The 13,618-nt window shown below is 42.1% G+C and overlaps 1 protein-coding gene across 5 annotated transcripts in view; it reads right to left on the bottom strand.

Moving 5' to 3' along the window:
• Positions 1–13,618, bottom strand: part of LOC121535336 (voltage-dependent R-type calcium channel subunit alpha-1E) — a 63,993-nt gene that overhangs the window by 19,394 nt on the left and 30,981 nt on the right. For 3 of the 5 annotated variants that reach the window (XM_041842301.2, XM_041842304.2, XM_041842305.2), the window contains 18 exons: positions 13,259–13,462; positions 12,834–12,946; positions 12,294–12,406; positions 11,918–12,049; positions 11,464–11,533; positions 10,860–10,977; positions 8,972–9,039; positions 6,944–7,011; positions 6,255–6,260; positions 4,326–5,120; positions 3,847–4,190; positions 3,522–3,675; positions 3,057–3,186; positions 2,903–2,962; positions 2,477–2,583; positions 1,151–1,162; positions 653–749; positions 86–246 (listed from right to left, as the gene is read on the bottom strand). In XM_041842301.2, the coding sequence (XP_041698235.1) occupies positions 86–246; positions 653–749; positions 1,151–1,162; positions 2,477–2,583; positions 2,903–2,962; positions 3,057–3,186; positions 3,522–3,675; positions 3,847–4,190; positions 4,326–5,120; positions 6,255–6,260; positions 6,944–7,011; positions 8,972–9,039; positions 10,860–10,977; positions 11,464–11,533; positions 11,918–12,049; positions 12,294–12,406; positions 12,834–12,946; positions 13,259–13,462 (2,752 nt within the window). The remainder of the gene's footprint in view (positions 1–85; positions 247–652; positions 750–1,150; positions 1,163–2,476; positions 2,584–2,902; positions 2,963–3,056; positions 3,187–3,521; positions 3,676–3,846; positions 4,191–4,325; positions 5,121–6,254; positions 6,261–6,943; positions 7,012–8,971; positions 9,040–10,859; positions 10,978–11,463; positions 11,534–11,917; positions 12,050–12,293; positions 12,407–12,833; positions 12,947–13,258; positions 13,463–13,618) is intronic. The other 2 variants (XM_041842303.2, XM_041842302.2) reach the window with 2 other exon arrangements.

The following is a 13,618-nucleotide window of genomic DNA, read 5'->3' as shown; positions in this document are numbered from 1 at the left end:
TGCACTCCATTCCAGCCATTATTATGAGCCGTCCTCCCCTCAGCAGCCTCCACTGGTGTACTGTACATCTGTGTGTTGGACTCACTGGCATTCCTTCTCTGTGTCCATGGAGCTGTCAGTGCAGTAAAAGAACTTTCCCTTGAAGAGCTGAACGGCGATGACAGCAAAGATGAACATGAAGAGCTGGTAGACGATGAGGATGTTGAAGACGTTCTTCAAAGATGTCACCACACAGTCAAACACCGCCTGTATAGGAGGAGGAGAGGAGGAGAGGATACCTTAATGACATGGTTGCACGGATAGAAGGTAAAAGCCCACATTCACTGGAAATTACCTGAAAGATTTCATTCATTTTAATGAAGGACCTTTATGGAAAAACCACATGAATTTCACATGTGATCTTATGCAAAGTTAATTTGATAACATGTGACAACATGTAAAGCAACATGTGATAACATGAAACTACACGTGAAATCATGTGATTTTCCACATGTGAAATCATGTGTTTTTTCTGTAAGGGGAGCCAAGGTCAATAAAACATTGGCATTGGTAGACAGGGTTGGGGTCAATTCCATTTCAATTCAGTCAATTCAGGAAGTAAACTGAAATTCCCCAACCCTGTTGGTATATGAACATAAACACAGTATGGTACCTTGAGTTTGGGCAGTCTCTTGATGGTCTTCAGAGGTCGTAGGACTCTCAGGACCCTGAGGGACTTGATGGTTTTGATGTCTCTGCCTTTGTTGTTCCTGTTGATGCAGACATGTGTTTTAGTGTACTGTGGGGTCACAGGGAAGAAACACAAACACACATGCACGCATGCATGCACACACATATGCACGAGCGAGAGCACACACACACACAAATCTCACAAACACACAAGTGTTCACACAAATTAACAAAGAAGATCTTAATTTATTTTTTGTAATTTGAATTCAGTAAAAAAACGTATTTGTAGCTGAGTGAGAAATATCAGAAAATAGACATGGTGAATCGTGTACAAGAAGTATGGGAAGTGTATGATAATTCTATGAGAAGTGCAACAGGGACTTGTATGAGAAGTACATGAGAGTTCTATGGGAAGTGCATGAGAATTCGATGAGAAGTGCATGAGAATTCGATGAGAATTGTCTGAGAATGTGTGCTTTACCCAATCACATTCCTGGAAGGCCCAACAGTGATAAATTCCACAGGAACAACAGAGAAATAGAAACATAAAGAGAGATCCACAACGAGCACCGCTCAGAGGATCACAGCTAAATCAACACACAGTCATATCTACATACAAGGCAGGGGAGAAGCACATTTTCATTAACCTCGCAACCCAGAACTAAATCTTGTGTGCGCTAGCTACTTGATTATGTTATTAGCCTACAAGAGACTGAAAGTTCATTAACATGTCCACTTACATTTCAGTCATTTAGCAGATGCTCTTATGCAGTGCAATTAGGGTTAAGTGCCTTGCTCAAGGGCACATCCACAGATTTTTAACATGGTCGGCTCAGGGATTCAAACCAGTGACCTTTTGGTTACTGACCCAACACTATTAACCGCTAGGCTACCTGCTGTCCCTTGTCAGAGGGGAAAAGTTATTACAAAGACATAGGAAATGCAATATTTCCATCACTGCATGAGGCATCAACTAGAAGACGCATAAAAATATGTTGAGATATGCTACAGTGCAGTATATAATATAAGTTCTGCTACTCTGCTACAGTGAGTCAGTGTGATTACTCATCCAGCAGCAGAAGCATTGTGAGTGTGACTCATGTCTAGGGTTGCAGAGGAAGGGTATATTACTGGAAAAGTTTACCAGTAAACTACCAGAATTTTGCTAACTTTCATTTTGGGGGGAATTTTATCAGATTACATCCAGTGGCCTTTTTGGGTACTTCAGATTATCACAGGTATCTGTAATTATCTCTGTCCCTCTCTGTGGCCTTATCACGTGTACTGTAACATACATAAAATAATTAAATACTGTTAAGAATTTTTTTTTTTTATAGAATGACAAAACTGTAAAACATTATCCTAAATATAAACCATAAACTTAGTGAATACCATTGGTGTTTAATATGAGGGTTTCAGAATTAAATATACTTTACATATTACACACTTGCATTATTTATTTTACTATGTCAATATGTATTTGTTGTAAATGTTTTGGCGGAAAACTGGTGGCAGTTGTAAAAAAAGTAAATAGTCGGAAGAGTTGCAGTGTCAATTGAAAATAACGCCATTGTTGATAAGATACTTTTTTCATTATTTAGGCTATCTTGAACCGTATGGTCTATCCACTAGAAACTCAACGACAATATGGACACAGATATCATTTAAAAAAAAAGTGTTCTAAAGTTATTCAACTATAAAAGACCAAAGTTACCATAGATTGCCATTGATTACCTGTTAATGACCAAAATTACAGAAGACTCCGGTAACTTTGGTAAATTACCGGTAACTTTGTAACCCTACTCACGTCAGAGCGAAGGCGATCAGAGCTCCCACCACCACGATGAAGTCCAGAATGTTCCACAGGTCACGGAAATAGGAGCCGTCATGAAGAAGCAGTCCCAGGTCAGTCATCTGGAGGACACCCCACACACACACACCCACACCCACACACACAACAACATAGACACACACACAGAACCGCCCACACACACACACACACACACACACACACACACACACACACACACACACACACACACACACACACACACACACACACAATACAACATAGATACACACACACAAGCGCCCACACACACGACAACATAGATACACACACACACATACATATGACAACATAAGTTACTACACTGAAAACATTGTTACATGTGTATTTTTCTGCATAGTTTTAGGAGGCTCATAATTGATCATTTCTCTTTGAGTATATCACCTTTATGATCATTTCAAATGTGAAGACTCCAGTAAAGACGTAATCAAAGTAACGGAGAACCTAGAAAAGCAAAAAAACGTCCAATAATTATGTGAAAGGACATTCACATATTCATATGACTGATACCAACATTCCAGATTCAAATTGAACTCACCCTGTTTCTGTCAGAGTTGGTGCACACAGGGTCTTCAGCAGCCAGAGCAATGCTGCTAGCCACGATCACCAGCAAGATGGTCATCTCAAAGTAGCGCATGGTCACCACATAGTGACAGATCCTCCTGATCCTACAGATCAATAAAGTGGAGAGAGGGTCAACAGTATCAGATACACACGTGCTCGGTCATGACGACAATGATGATAAATATAATGACTACTATATTGTATCCACAAACATGGTCACAAAAAAGATTACTGATAGAGAGCTGTAAAGCTACAATGTATGAGAGAGTATGTGAATGTGAATTTGTGCAGTAAGAATACACTGACTGATGCATAAACGCAGTAGCCTGTTCTAACAGGGTTCAGATTTTGAACTTCAGTCCTTTCATAGAACTGAACTGAATAGACTAGTACTGCACTAGAATGCATGCCAAGATATGGGCAGGAAGGAGAGTCTTACGGGTTGGAGGCCTTGAAGAGGAACATGCTGCCAGGAGGTTCAGGTTTGGGCGGGCTAGCCTCCTCCTCCTCCTCCTTCTCCAACTGCGACTCCTCCTCCTTCTTCTCCTTCCTCTCAGGCTGGTACACCTCCACCTCCTTGTTGCTGTGTAAAGCTAAAAGTAAATTGAAGATAAAACCTGTTATTTGACCTGGCTCCTCCCGAGCATGACAAAACAAGTCCATCGTTATCGTTACCCTCCTTGTTCCATCAGGAAACAGAACAGAATAGTCAATGGCCCTTACATTGCTTTCAATGAACTACTGTAAAATGTTGAGGACCATACCTGTCATGGGGGTGACCTCCAGCAGTGGCTGCGCTCCAGACATCTCTATGATCACGCTGGTCTGGCTGTCTGGGCCTTGTTCTGGCTCCTTACCCTCCTCAAGGTTCAGGGAGGCTTGGATGTTCTCAGAGTCACTGACTCCTGCTGCTGCCTGGAGCTCTGAGGGGTCTGCGAACTGCTCTGGGGCTGGCTCCACTGGAGGGTCCTGAGACAAGGGCTCACACTGCCCAGTCTCCCCCCCCTCGCCCTCCTCCATCTGGGGTGGAGTGTCCAGCAGGGGTGGGGGTAGGTACTCAGGGAAGTTATCACATAGGGGAGGCTCAGGGATGTCTGCAATACACACCCTGCAGAGGAGGTGTATGGAAGAGAATGTGTACATGTGTTTAGACACTCCCAATTTGGGCCTGAAGTCTAATCTCACAAATCACAATGCCTTAACCCTTATAATAAAATAATGGAACCTAGCACCACCGTCTTACCTCAGATGCTCTTCTTCACTCTCTAAGTTGATAATAATGGCTCCTCCTTCATTCTTGCCTGACATTCCTCCCTCCACCTCAGCAAACTCTCCTTTGTCCTCCTTCTCCTCTTTCTCCTTCTCCTCCCTCTCTTCCAGTATCTTCCTCTCGCGGCTGCCTGATTCGCTGACCTCCTCATGTGGGGACTCTCTGCTCTTGGTCTCAGCCCGGGCCTCACGGTGACGGTGCCTCCTATGCCGTGCCGCCCCTCCCTCCTCCGCCCCCCCAGGGCCAGGCCTGGATTTCCGGGCCACCCTGTGCCTCCTTTCCCCACCGGGGCGATGGTTCACCACTCTCTCCTCAGCTAATGTAAACAGAGGCATAGGCTCCGAGTCTGGGGGTTCCGGTAGCGGGATGGCGATGGACATCGGGGGTTCAGGCATGGGCATGATCCCGGACATGGGCGACTCGGGCAGGTGACCGGGGCTGGCGTCTGGGGAGAGGGTGGGGGCGCGGTAGGCGGTTGTAGGGGTGTCAGTGGTGTCCTCGGTGGGGCTGCCTCCGAACAGGACCTCCTGGCTCTCCATCTGGCGCCGCTTGCGTAGCTGGTTGGCCCTCTGCTCCCACACAGACCTTCCTCCTCTTCCTCCTCCCCCCCCCCTCCTCCGTCGATCACGGCGGTTGGAGAAGGCGTTGGTGCCGTTGGGGGGTTGGTCGGCTCCGCCCCCAGCAGCGCTCTCCTCCTCCTCCTCGGGTAAGGCCATACGGCCCCTGTGGATGGCCTGCTTCCTGCGGAGGTAGGGCCGCCTCCTCCTCCTACAGAGCACAACACAAAGCCTGTCACTAGAGGGCAGCGTCACGCACAAGTCACATGTACACTTCCTAATGATAGGTTACACCTCACACTAAATAGAGTCTAGACATATAACATATTATATAACATAGTATCTATGTATGTAAATATGTCAATAATGATGTAGGAAAATTGCATGACAGAGCAATTTGCCATTAACATTTTTAATCAGAGATATTGTATGTTTTATGGCTTAAGATGAATTCAATTCAATTTTTGAATTATCATCTAAATAAAGCAAACATCCAGAAATTCGATTGAAATTCAAATGATGAAAATACCTGGGAAGAAAGCACAGAAAATCAAAAAGCCACAAAAACAAAAAGGAAAAGTGCAGGATTAAAATAGGGAAATATATATAGATATATAGAAATCAACTTCTTCTACTAAGATAAAGGAAACTGAATTAGGTGTGACAGGGGTACAGACAGACAGACAACTTTACTTACGGTATTCAGACTCTTTTGTAATCCATGTATTCAATGAGTGATTGGTTGAAAACAAGACATTAGTGTTTTTGGAACAGACAGAATAGAACAATCCTTGTGACACAGTCCAAAACCAGGTCAAGGGTCATGCCAGTAATGCCAGTCTAGTATATTTGGTTATATCTTATTTTCTTTTTATTATTATTATTATTATATTTAGTATATTTGGCATGGGGATTTGGCTTTGACAGCTTGATAAATGGATCCATAAATGGATCCTGTTCACTTAGAAAAAGTAGTATTTCTAAGTAGTGAAAGTGGATGTTTATAAATCCTATCAAATAACAGTGGATATCCAAGTGTTATTACAAATTGTTTCAACTTGATCCTACAGGGGCAGCACAGTAATCTTTACTTATATTTTGTAGTATTTATTTTGGTTAGTGCCACATTACAGGCATAGAGTAACAAGACAACATGATGGAAGCAGCATAACATAGCATTACACCATAGTACAGTATACGTATCAAAAGCAGCGGCATCTTGATAGCTCTGAAACACATAGGACTGACACTCAAATATGTTGTAACAGACAAATGACACAGTCAGTGTAACGTGCCTGGAGAAGATCAGAGGACAGTACAATCCATGCATCCTTTTCCCCCCTACCTGTACCTGTTACAGAGGGAGCAGAATGGTTGGTGGTACTTATACACTAAGCATTATACTATGCTTATACTCTATAATTGCCCTGTCATTTGGTTTAATTTATCTGTTAACTGATATGCACAAATAAACAAATCCTAAATAAATAAAAACATGCTTGTATGACTGGCCTGATCTTTCTTAATTTACCAGTTGACTGACATGCTCAAATAAACAAAAAACGTATATTCTAACTAAAATCATGCATTATCCTACATTAGCATTTTAGCATTTTCATTAGCAAGTCCCAAGAACAACATCCGACTCAAAGCGAAGATGCTTGTCTTAACTAGGACGTATGCCTCATCCCTAATTTCCCTAATGCATTTTCCATTACACATGCTATGTAACAGGCAGGTACACATTCATTTTCCACACACAGCCCACAGAACATGCCTCTCTAACCCTAAAGATTCATCATGCAGCTGTATGCAAAGAAAATAAACATTCTGCCTACGCCTACACCAGATTTTCAAAGAGAATAGTAGATCAGTATTTTCCTGTGGGTGTTATGGCTGTGTAATCGATAGATATTGAGACCGCATCATGATCACCTCTCAGTTTCTAATCTCCTCCTAATCTTCACCAAGACTAGGCCAAAGTATGTGCCTGACCAACTACCATTGTAATAAAAGTATAAACAGAACACTTACTCAGACATCGGACCATCTGTGCCTCTGGCGTATCTTGCATTGAAAAACTCCTCTTCCTCTTCTTCGTCCTAACAAAGGTAAAATAAACACAAAAAGTAATGTAAGTCCCACAAATAGTTTTGGATATAGGGCAGCTAACAATTTTTGGGACACTGAGCAAATTTCAGGTCTGCTGAGCGCAAACTTGAACGTTATGTAAATTCTGTGCAACTTCCAGCGAGCGTTTACTGTCAACACTGAGGCTGTACCCGCTTTAAGTTAGTTTCAGACAGTGGTCAAGTAGGCTGCTGTGGCTATTTGATCATAATGTAAGCCTACCAGAGCAGCCTAACATCAAAAACAATGGAAAAAATGGATCCCATAACATTTTACCATGGAAATGGTTGTTCTATCATTCAGCCTACAGTAGCAGCCAATGCGTGGTGTTCAATGTAGGCCTAAATTCCATGAGACTTTTGAAAAAAACCATGCAGGGCTTAACATTAACCTGTTTTTTTCCACTTGTCCTTAAGACAAGGAGGTGACTGAAAATGTTGTTGTGTCATTTGATGCAAAAAAACACTTTACAAAATAAAATGCATTATTATTCCCATACCATTATTACAGAGAATCAGACAAATTATGCTACCCTCTGCGTATTGGCTACTTAGCTTATTCAAGCCTGTCTCAAAATACAACACTGCCCCTTTAAGACAAAAAAAGCTCTTTACCTTACTCACTTTTCAAAGATGTCTAGAAATGTAAAAGTTTTGTGCTCTTGTAGGAAGCAATCACTCACCCATTGCTGACTACAAATGATCTATAACTGGGCTAATAACTCACTAACTAGCAAAGGATATGAACAAATGTGCACATGTGGCTACATGCAGCTCTCGCTTTGATCTCAAAACAAGCGCATCCAGTGGTCGAAAAAGTACCCAACTGTCATACTTGAGTAAAAGTAAAGATACCTTAATAGAAAATCACTCAAGTAAAAGTCTTGAGTAAAAGTCTAAAAGTATTTGGTTTTAAATATACTTAAATATCAAAAGTAAATATAACTGCTAAAATATACTTAGTATCAAAAGTAAAAGTATAAATCATTTAACATTTCTTATATTTAGTAAACCAGACAGCACAATGTTGTTGTTTTTTACGGATAGCTAGGGGCACACTCCAACACTCAGACATCATTTACAAATGAAGCATTTTTGTTTAGTGAGTCCGCCAGATTAGAGGCAGTAGGGATGACCAAGGATGTTCTCTTGAGTGTGTGAATTGGACCATTTTCCTGTCCTACTAAGCATTCAAAATGTAAAATGTAACAAGTACTTTTGGGTGTCAGGGAAAATGTACGGCGTAAAAAGTACATAATTTTCTTCAGGAATGTAGTGAAGTAAAAGTTGTCCAAAATATAAATAGTAAAGTAAAGTACAGATACCCAAAAAAAACGACTTAAGTAGTACTTTCAAGTATTTTTACTTAAGTACTTTACACCACTGAGCGCATCTACTCACGACCGCTCATGCTGTAAACACAGTCCAGTTCAAAGTGAATGCCACAGATCCATATATGGCAATGGTCAATTTGCATATAGGCCTACTGCAGCTCTGATTGGTTATGGAGCACTGGTCTGTGTAGAGTATGGACTGAGTCATGCGTGTCAATGCAACAGAATCCTGATGCGTTCTGCCTACAACAAAATCTCTTGCAAAGTTAGTTTTGCATACTAAGTCTTGCATAGTTTGTTTTGTTTCGGTAGGTTGCATTGAAAGTGGCTAATATTGCGTTGATTCGATCACAATTCCCACAGTAAAGGTAAATGTTGATAGTGTTAATTAACTAACGGGGAAAACTCTAGAAAATCTTGTACTTCTCTGCACGGGCTGATATTTCTTCTGCTCTGCAGTGCGGCCTGAGCACATACGCATATTAGAGGGAACATTGGCTATGCCCATAGGTCAAGACCCTTACACATTTCTTTGAAAATCCTTATTTAAATTTCAAGATAACCCATTCCGTAGAAACTCTTAAAATAGTACTACACACCTTGGTGAGTTCCTGTGCGTTGGCAAGGTTATCCACTGCGATGGCCAAGAAGACGTTGAGCAGTGTATCTGATCACAGTATGGTCAAGAATGCTTACAGGGGTGGATGAAACTGAAATACATGAACTTCTTTCGAACAGTTCCACACAACATCAGAACCCATGACCCCTACTTTAGGACTATGCTATAACTTTCACAGGAGGAGAAAGATATACAGTGGGGGAAAAAAGTATTTAGTCAGCCAACAATTGTGCAAGTTCTCCCACTTAAAAAGATGAGAGAGGCCTGTAATTTTCATCATAGGTACACGTCAACTATGACAGACAAATTGAGATTTTTTTTCCCAGAACATCACATTGTAGGATTTTTAATGAATTTATTTGCAAATTATGGTGGAAAATAAGTATTTGGTCAACTACAAACAAGCAAGATTTCTGGCTCTCACAGACCTGTAACTTCTTCTTTAAGAGGCTCCTCTGTCCTCCACTCGTTACCTGTATTAATGGCACCTGTTTGAACTTGTTATCAGTATAAAAGACACCTGTCCACAACCTCAAACAGTCACACTCCAAACTCCACTATGGCCAAGACCAAAGAGCTGTCAAAGGACGCCAGAAACAAAATTGTAGACCTGCACCAGGCTGGGAAGACTGAATCTGCAATAGGTAAGCAGCTTGGTTTGAAGAAATCAACTGTGGGAGCAATTATTAGGAAATGGAAGACATACAAGACCACTGATAATCTCCCTCGATCTGGGGCTCCACGCAAGATCTCACCCCGTGGGGTCAAAATGATCACAAGAACGGTGAGCAAAAATCCCAGAACCACACGGGTGGACCTAGTGAATGACCTGCAGAGAGCTGGGACCAAAGTAACAAAGCCTACCATCAGTAACACACTACGCCGCCAGGGACTCAAATCCTGCAGTGCCAGACGTGTCCCCCTGCTTAAGCCAGTACATGTCCAGGCCCGTCTGAAGTTTGCTAGAGTGCATTTGGATGATCCAGAAGAGGATTGGGAGAATGTCATATGGTCAGATGAAACCAAAATATAACTTTTTGGTAAAAACTCAACTCGTCGTGTTTGGAGGACAAAGAATGCTGAGTTGCATCCAAAGAACACCATACCTACTGTGAAGCATGGGGGTGGAAACATCATGCTTTGGGGCTGTTTTTCTGCAAAGGGACCAGGACGACTGATCCGTGTAAAGGAAAGAATGAATGGGGCCATGTATCGTGAGATTTTGAGTGAAAATCTCCTTCCATCAGCAAGGGCATTGAGGATGAAACGTGGCTGGGTCTTTCAGCATGACAATGATCCCAAACACACCGCCCGGGCAACGAAGGAGTGGCTTCGTAAGAAGCATTTCAAGGTCCTGGAGTGGCCTAGCCAGTCTCCAGATCTCAACCCCATAGAAAATCTTTGGAGGGAGTTGAAAGTCCGTGTTGCCCAGTGACAGCCCCAAAACATCACTGCTCTAGAGGAGATCTGCATGGAGGAATGGGCCAAAATACCAGCAACAGTGTGTGAAAACCTTGTGAAGACTTACAGAAAACGTTTGACCTGTGTCATTGCCAACAAAGGGTATATAACAAAGTATTGAGAAACTTTTGTTATTGACCAAATACTTATTTTCCACCATAATTTGCAAATAAATTCATTAAAAATCCTACAATGTGATTTTCTGGATTTTTTTCCCTCATTTTGTCTGTCATAGTTGACGTGTACCTATGATGAAAATTACAGGCCTCTCTCATCTTTTTAAGTGGGAGAACTTGCACAATTGGTGGCTGACTAAATACTTTTTTTTCCCCACTGTACATGTAAACCTATCTACAATGTGAGAATAATCAGTAGATTGTGGTTAGTAGGAAGTTGAAGAAGGATACAGTTCCCAAACAGGGTGAGCACTATGAAGTATATGGAGGACCACATGCCGTACTGCACTCCTCCTTGGGAGCGTATCCCATTGTACATCACCTCATTCCAGTCCTCACCGGTCAGGATCTAGAGTCACAATTACAAGATCAATAATGAGCAGCCCAATTGAAAATAATACAAAAACGCAAAGTATATCATACAGAATGCTGACACACAAATACCACACACCAATACATAAGAAGACTCAAAATGGCAGGAACCTTGTCTGAAGTGTTAGCCAACGGTATAGTTTGGTTATTTTTGGGCCATAATTTAATCATATCGGTAACAGTGTTCTTTCTCCCTGCAGAGTTAAAAATGTCAGGCCTACTATTAATTGATTTATCTCGTAAAAACCCAGTTTACGGTTTTGATCAAACATTCTTCCATATTTCACTGCTCTGACATTTATGTGTATATGTGTGTGTATGTGTGGGTTGCTAGTAAATGGAAGGGGCGGTGAGCAGAGTTGTTTAATCTTGGCCCTGGGGGGATGTGGGAGATATCCCTGGGTTCTGTGTCATCATGGGGAAGTCAGAGTGAGAGGGAGGGTCTAGAGTGAAGGAGCCAAACCTGGAAAACTGTCATGATGGCAGCTGGAAATGTGTCAAAGTTGGTAGGAGTGTAATCTTCAAAGATGAACCTAGAGGGAGAGAAAGAATGGATAGGCAGATATGACCGGGGAAGAAGAGGAGGAAGAAGAGGTAAGAAGAGGAGGAGGTGGAAGTTGCTATTTTCAGCCAGAAGTGTCATTTCAGAACTATCATCCCATTTCCGATGCAGCACAACAAAACATGGAACAGCTTCAGGCTGCTCCTGAATTTATATTTGGAATAATATCCGGTGATATGATCATGGCCCATCCACATCAATAGTCAATGAACAGATCAACTGAAAATACATTCATGGAACCTGAGACCTGTCTATACAAGACATTCTTAATATCCTGATTTTGGAGAACTACTGAATAACTATCCTGAGATCAGTGACTCTAATAACTGAACCCAAACCCTATGGTTCTGCTCACCGGCCCCCAAAGAGCTGCATGCCCAGCAGGGCGAAGACGACGATGAAGAGGAAGAGGAGGAAGAGCAGACTGATGATGGACTTCATGGAACTCATGAGAGACACCACCAGGTTCCTCAGTGATGCCCAGTACCTGGTCAAGAAAAAGGAGAGTAGGTTGGCACACAAAATAGACAGACCTCAATATCTTCCTTTTGCCATTTTGACTGCCTTTTAGAGTTGTAATACATTGTACTTACAGCAGTAACACCAATACTGACCCTAACCCTAACATTAACCCTAACCTTAACCCTAGAGTGGTAATAGTAATACATTGTACTTACAGCAGTAACAATAATGCTGACCCTAACCCTCATTCTGGTTGATGTCCCACTCACTTGGTGATCTTAAAAATCCTCAGGAGTCTCAGTGCCCTCAGGACGCTGATGCCAAAGGACATGCCAGGCCGGAAGAAGCCCCACACCACCTCAAAGATGCTGCCAACTATCACCTGCACAAGAGACACCAAGCAACATTCAAAAACTGTAAGAGAAGTTAAGTTTAGACAAACCTCTATCACTAAGAACACACATTAGTCTGCAATATAGGACAGTATCACATAGTCCCCTGTAGCTCAGTTGGTAGAGCATGGCGCTTACAACGCCAGGGTTGTGGGTTCGTTTCCCACGGGGGGCCAGTATGAAAATGTATGCACTAACTGTAAGTCGCTCTGGATAAGAGTGTCTGCTAAATGACTAAAATGTAAAATAGCACTTAATTGTCCATATTGTTAGAAATGTAATGCCTCTTGATCCACCTGTATAACAATAAGCAAATATTTTGTTGCCACACTTGTAAGTCTTGATTCCACTTAGCTGTGGTAATCAAGGTTCACCATAAACTATCAGGGATTAAATGTAAAGGATGAATGAACTCACTCCGCAGTCAAAGCAGTTGAATGAGGAGTGGAAATAGAGGCGGAAACCCAGGCCGTACATCTTTAAGAACATCTCTGCCAAGAAGAGCCCCAGGAAAACAAATTCTGCATAGTCTGAAGAAAGAATAAATCATTATGAATTAAAGGCTGGGCAGATGTTCAGAGTTTTTCTCTGTTCAAACCAAGCTTTTTTTCAGGCTATGTTATAAACTCTGTACTATGGAAGAACCACATCTTAATAGTCTGGAGAGATATTGAAAGTTGTTCAGAATGCATTAAACATTTTCTACTGTAAGTTCTACTGTAAATACAATTCATAGCCTATGCTTAGGTCCAGGAGTTTTTTTCTGAATGTGAATTATTGTTGTAAAATTGGCTATATAAATACAATGTTATTGATTCAATAAATTGATCGATCAACCGTACACAGGAAGGTGGAGAGCCAGTCTGGCTGGTTATGGTGGACGATGGCCACACAGATGGTGTTGAGAAACACCAGGCTGAGGACAGTCCAGTAGAAGGTGTCTGTCTTCACCATGCGCCGCAGGGAGATCCGCAGCATACGCTCCTTACGACGCATGTACGCCACCGGGCCACGCCGCACTGTACGGATCCGCATACGAGGTGCTCCTGTGGGAGGAGGAATGAGAGGAGAGGAGGATAGTTTGAGAAAATAGAAAGAAAGAGAGGGAGGGAGAGAAAGGATATGGAGAGAGAAAAAGGTCAGGGTTGGAGAGGAGAGAGAAAAGGTGTAGAAAATATTAAAGAGGTCAAATAGAGGTCAAA

This window comes from Coregonus clupeaformis, chromosome 21, assembly GCF_020615455.1.
Source record: "Coregonus clupeaformis isolate EN_2021a chromosome 21, ASM2061545v1, whole genome shotgun sequence".
Classification (NCBI taxonomy): Eukaryota; Metazoa; Chordata; class Actinopteri; order Salmoniformes; family Salmonidae; genus Coregonus; species Coregonus clupeaformis.
The sequence above is the reverse complement of the archived record's forward strand: the minus strand, read 5'-3'. Positions and strand labels throughout refer to the sequence as shown.